Source organism: Furipterus horrens, unplaced genomic scaffold, assembly GCF_987537825.1.
Source record: "Furipterus horrens unplaced genomic scaffold, mFurHor1.1.pri manual_scaffold_3, whole genome shotgun sequence".
Classification (NCBI taxonomy): Eukaryota; Metazoa; Chordata; class Mammalia; order Chiroptera; family Furipteridae; genus Furipterus; species Furipterus horrens.
Window position 1 is genome coordinate 157,145,066 of NW_028327173.1, and position 6,000 is coordinate 157,151,065.

The following is a 6,000-nucleotide window of genomic DNA, read 5'->3' on the forward strand; positions in this document are numbered from 1 at the left end:
TCAAGAAGGTTTAGCAGAGCCCTGGCTGCTGTGGCTCAGTGGATTGAGTGTCGGACTGCAAAACAAGTGTCGCTAGTTCAATTCCCAGTCAGGGCACATGAGTAGGTTGCACGTCAAGTCCCCAGTTGGGGGCACAAGTGAGAGGCAACCACACAACGATGTTTCTCTCCCTCTCTTTCTCCTTTCCCCTCTCTCTAAAAATAAATAAATTAATAAGTTACTTTTTTAAAAAAGAAGGTTTAGCAGAGAAATGCAGAATGCAGGCAGCAGGAAGAAGCCAGTGACAAGTTTCTGCAAAGTTCGGAAATCTGTATCAGCACAAACCCAGATTGACATCACAACCAAGGCAGATGGGGGATGAGAACCATTAAAAGGTAAAATTGACCAAAGGACATTTAGCACACTAAGGACATAAGGACACAAGGCATCAAATGCAGACACCATTAAGAAAAGATAAAGGGGTTCCCTGGCTGGTGTGGCTCACTGCCTGTGAACCAAAGGGTCGCTGGTTTGATTCCCAGTCAGGGCACATGCCTGGGTTGCAGGCTGGGTCCCCAGTTGGTGGTGCGCAAGAAGCAACCACACATTGATGTTTCTCTCCCTCTCTTTCTCCCTCCCTTCCCCTCTCTCTAAGAATGAATAAATAAAATCTTTAAAAAATAAATAAAAGAAAGGTAAAGGGATAAGTGTGCCAAGGAAAGATTTTAAATCAACCACCCAACCTCCTTTTCCATCTATTCCCACCTCTCATTGTCAATGAAACTCTACAGGAGTGATCCCCAAGGTCAGGCCTCTGTACTAAGTATCTCTGTTGATTGGGCTAAAGTGGAATCATAATATATATTTTTAAAAACAAACAACTCTTCTCTCTGCTCCGGTGGGCAAACAACTCCAATAAACTCTCTAAATAAGCTGGAGAAGAGAAGAAACCAAGCACAAGGGAATTTTTGAGGTTGATAAAAATGTTCTATACCTTATTTGTGGTGGTGGTTACATGACAGAATATATTTGTCAACCTTGGAGATTTAAACTGTTTATCTGACAGTAATGATTCTCATTAAATTAGAACCTCTATCATAATCTTTTAGCCACTGGGCAATACAATGAACTTTCACACTTCAAGAGACAGTAACATTTCAGGAGAAAATCATGAGCATTCTGCTTTGCTCAAGCAGTCTAAAGAAGTATTTGAGTAGCTTACAAGTTCTTCAGAATTAGCAAAAAATCATGACGTAAGAAGAATAAAGTTCCAGTTTCCAAAGCCAGAGCTACTAGCATTAATTTATGCTATTTCCTCTCCATCCCATCCTCTACCTAATCCACCAGAGACCTCTCTCTCAGATGTGTCCCCTTCTTTCCCACACCTTCTGCCCAGTCTCGGTCTACCAGGCCTTTATCACTTCAAGTTCTGATTCTTGCAACAGTATCCTTGGTCTCCCTGGGTCCCAGCTCTCCTCTATTACTACTCAGCCTGTTTGATGTGCCTGAAAATGTGCTGACGTGTTTAACTACTTCTTTATACCCTGCTTCATCCCTACTAGTGGACTAGTCATCCCAAACCCTTATTTGCATTCTATCTTTCTTCCAAGTATTCTTTCACTCATCCAATAAATATTTAATCAGCACCTACTATGTGTGAGACAATAAGTCAGGCTCTATAGGAGGGTGGACAAAACTCTCATCGGTGTCTCAGGGGATTATTGTGGGAGTGTCAGACAGACACACAAATAACTATAATAAGATGGAGATGTGTACAGGTCATTGAGGCAGAACTATCAGCTGGATGTCAAGTAAAATTGGAATTGGTAAAGATGTAGAATGTAAAGAGACAAGGGAAAGGCTGTTGAGGTTTACAACCTGACGGATGAGGAGAACTGTAGTGCTGTTAACAGGCCTTGAACATCAGGAGGAAACCCAGATGGAACGGGCACGAAAGGAGACTTGAGGAAATGATGAGAGACGAGACTGCTGCCCTGCTTTAACATTTTGGAAGCTGCCTGAGAAATCTAGTTTTGACACCAAAGTATCAGAATTTCCAGGGTTGATAGTTTAAAGGAACAACGGCATAGAATATAAAACTGAAAATATCCCAGAAAAAAATCTTGACCATGCAGCTTCAGTGGAAATGAGGGAATATGGCAGGAAAGGAATGCTACAGATGTACAATCTATGGGCTTAAACAGCTGTTGCACCTAGGAAAGTTTATATGGCTCTGGAGTGAGGGTTTTAAATCCGTTTTGTACTGTTACAAAACTCAGCAGCCTGACCCACCATGGAGACGCCTAATGAAAACACTTCAGGTAATCTCAGCCATTCCACAGCATTTATGGTGCTATCCATGGTGTCTCAGAACTTCAAGTAAGGAGGACTAGTACATCATTTTATTGCTGCTAGTAATCTGTCTAGGTCTAATTAATAAACTCTGCCCCATAAATGCTAAATCTTTAGAAGTTGCTGAAAGCATCTATGGGTGATGTTATGATTCAGATCCACTGACAAGTCAAGACTAGCAAATATTTTCAAAATCAGAAGCAATGACACATCACAGGCACCTTCAATTCTTTTGGAAAGCGAGGCAGATCTAAAGACAAATTGAAACACAACTCTATGAATATTCTAAAAACCACTGAATTGGTCAATTGTATGGTATGTGAATTATAGCTCAATAAATCTGCAATTTTTAATACCAATGAAAATGTTATAAGCAAAATGTTAGTTAGAAATGTTATATCCTAGGAGCTTAGCTACTGTCCTTAAAATGTTTATACTGCTGGAAAAATTTACAAAATGGAAACCCTATTAAATTGCTATCACAAGACCACTATCATTTTAGCTAAATAGAATAAACAGAATGGTCTCTTGCCTTTCACCATAATAAAAGCTGACCTCTATCACACATCAAAATTTTTCTTTATGCGCCGAGTGACATTTTTTTAAAAGGGCACTTTTCAGATTTAACTACTATGTTGTATACCATAATTATGGCATGTCACTAATACATCTTTCCTAGTTATCTACCCCAGAACTTCCTTTCCTATAATCCTCTGCAAAGGAAAAATCCTTGTGGTTATCCATTGATACTACTTCTAATGATCTCCCTCTTCCTCTAATAATCACTACCACTACACTTAAGCTTTTATTTCTAGAATCATTCCAGCATTCCCCATGTCCCAACCCATTCCCCAACTTCTGCTAATACCCTAGCAGCTATCTGCCTTCTGTTGAGTTACAGCGGGTTATTTACGCCTTTGGAGATTCAAAACAGGTCAACAATATAAGAAGCAGACTGTGAGCCCTTTGAGGGAAAGGACTGGGTCTTGTTCATTGTGTTTATTGTTCATTGTTCATTGTTAGAACCTCTCTCAACATTAAGCAGAGTTATCTGGCACCCAGGAGGTGCTCAATAAATACTTTTGCCCACGATTAAGCTAAAGTCTATTCACACAAAGAATTAGCCAACAACAGCCAAGTGACTAGATTACTCTAAGCATAAGTGTATTTAGGAGAGGACAGCTAGCTTAAATTCAACTTCAGTCTTGATGTCTAAACCAGTCTCTTTATAATGACTAGAAGGTGATGAAGCTATGGCTGAATCTCAAAACCTTACAATTGAAAAATCACAATATCTTTTTCCTCCTGCAAATTATCTTGGTGGGTAAAAGCAGATCCGAAATCCAAGAGCTATTTATTATCCAGTCTGTCTCTAGTTAACCAGCCTACACTTAGGTGGCTGGAGGATGGACTCCTCACCACAGTGAAGGGGGTGGGGGACTATGCAAAGTAAGGAATGTTTACAGATCCCTTCATGTGAAAATGACTCAAATCGATATATCTTAGTAGCCACTTCATACATTCACTGTAAGAATTAAATGAGTTAATTTGTAAAGCACTTAGTACAGTACCTGGCACACAGTAGGCACTATATAAGTGTTAATAAAGAGACTTTGAATCAGTTTCCAATTGCATTCATTTATACATTAGAGATCCACAATGCCTAAAGAAATTACTAGGTTAAGAGAAAAGTTTCAATTGTTCAGTCTTTAAAGCTGGGACTGGAAAGAAAAGAGACCCAGAGAATGTTCCAAGAAAACTCCTCATCTCATAGTTGAAGAAATTAATCACATAACTCATATTTGTAGAGAAATTCGCAGGTTACAAAAAGCTTTGCTATTTATTTTTAAGTTTAATCCTCACAACAGCCTTGTAAGAGATGCAGGGCAGATATAATTAACTCCATTTACTGAAGAGGTAAGGACTTGCCCAAGGTCACACAGTAAGTGAAAAGGCCTGGGGCTAGAATCTAGTTTGCCTGATGTTGGGTCCAGACCTCTTTTCTCCATAACATGCCGTAACTTGGGCCCTGAGCTTACTTGAGTCATATTTGGAAGCAATGATTCTAGAATCCTAAATGGAGATTCTGCTGCAAATGCAAACTTGAAAAGTTAAGGCCATTCTGTTCATGATAATTAGAGGTAATTAATAGCTGACAAAAAACACTTACCTACACATATGAGTTACAGTGTAAAATACCATGATTACACATACTCACAAAGGACACCACACACTGCCCAAGACAAATTTTCAGAACAGTCTTCAAAGGGACAGTTCTCCAAACATGCCACTTTTGATCACCGGACCCAGAGAATGCTGGTGTCAGTATTACAAAGAAAAGGATGCCACTTCCCTTAAATTAAACCCCGAAGAAAAGGTTCGCCCCAGTGGATGGTGAAGACATGGAGCCTAACAAGGCTCCGAGGGATTACAGGAAGGTTGCAAACTCCCAGCGACAGCTGAGTAAGGACCATCCTTACCCATGAATCAGTGTTCACTTATCCAGCTGCATCCCCCCAGGAGCTCACCACCCCCAGGTCAGCGATCTGAAACCCGGCAACTACAGGTGAAAATTGGCGACAGTTTGCAGGATTCTAAATAATCTCACAGAAGGGCTGGCTGGCGGTAGAAGTGGCACCGCATACCAACACCAGACGTTATTTTAAGCGCATGTCCCCAAGGGAGGGACCATCTGATCGACCAGACAAGCATCTTCCCCCAGCCAGAATGTTTCCCCAAAGCGAACCCGAGGGCTGCGCAGTCCTGACCCAGGCCCGCCCCACTAAATCCCCCTTTTCCAAAACACGCTCTACTACCAGCCCAAGCAGCGACTCAGGGGCCAGAGATAGCCCCGGAGGCCGGCCTCCCTCCGCCGCCTTCATCATCATCACTGCCCGAAAGAGGAAGGCGCCTCTGTGGACGACAGGCGGGCAGGGCCGGGGTTTGGAAATGCTCGGAGAAGGGGGTGGCGCCCCAGCTTCTGCCCACCCCAGGCTGACAGCGGGCGCTACGGCCTGCGGGGGGTCCCCTCCCCACCACCGCCAGGCGCCCTACCTTTGTGTAGAGCTCGGACGCAGCCATGGCGAGCCCGCGGTGTCGATGCCCCCTGCCTGTGCAGAGGCCCCACCTCGCCTGGGCGGCAGCCCGCGCCAACTAGGAAGCGCCCACGCTGCCGCCTGGAGCAAGGCAGGGTCGGGCCCGGCGCTGCCGGGCGGGGCGTGGCACCTCAGGCGCAGGCGGTCCGCGCGAGCCTCGCCATCGCTCTCGGTCTCACCCGGAGCAGCTTCGAGCGCTCCGCGTGCCCGGGGTCCTCAGAGTCGCCGCCGCAGCCCCCTCGGCTGTCGGTGATGCTGCCGCCGCCGCCGCCCTGTGCATTGTGGGAGCGGGAGGAGGCTGCGCCGGAGCGCGGCTACCGCGGTTGCTCCGGGCTCTCGCGGGCTCACGCTGCCTCCCCTCGGCTGCGGACTCCGAGCATCATTTGCCCGCCAGCCCGCCCTACCCCAGGTCTCCCACCGACAGCACACCCGCCCGGGGGCGCGTGGCACCCCGGACGCCCCCTACCCCGAGAGAGCCCTGGATAGTTCGGAATGACCCAGCCCCGAGAGGGACGGCCGTAGCTGGTGTCACTGAGGGTATCCAGGTAAAAGACTGCTTCTCCTGTTCTCAGAA

At 45.2% G+C, this 6,000-nt stretch overlaps 1 protein-coding gene across 1 annotated transcript in view; it reads right to left on the minus strand.

The window, feature by feature from the left end:
* The window catches only part of MYO5A (myosin VA), a 183,129-nt gene extending 177,688 nt beyond the window's left edge, over window positions 1–5,441 (minus strand). The window contains exon 1 of the mRNA XM_090270613.1: window positions 5,386–5,441. Within this exon, the coding sequence (XP_090126739.1) occupies window positions 5,386–5,412 (27 nt within the window). The 5' untranslated portion in view covers window positions 5,413–5,441. The remainder of the gene's footprint in view (window positions 1–5,385) is intronic.
* Window positions 5,442–6,000: the final 559 nt, after the last annotated feature.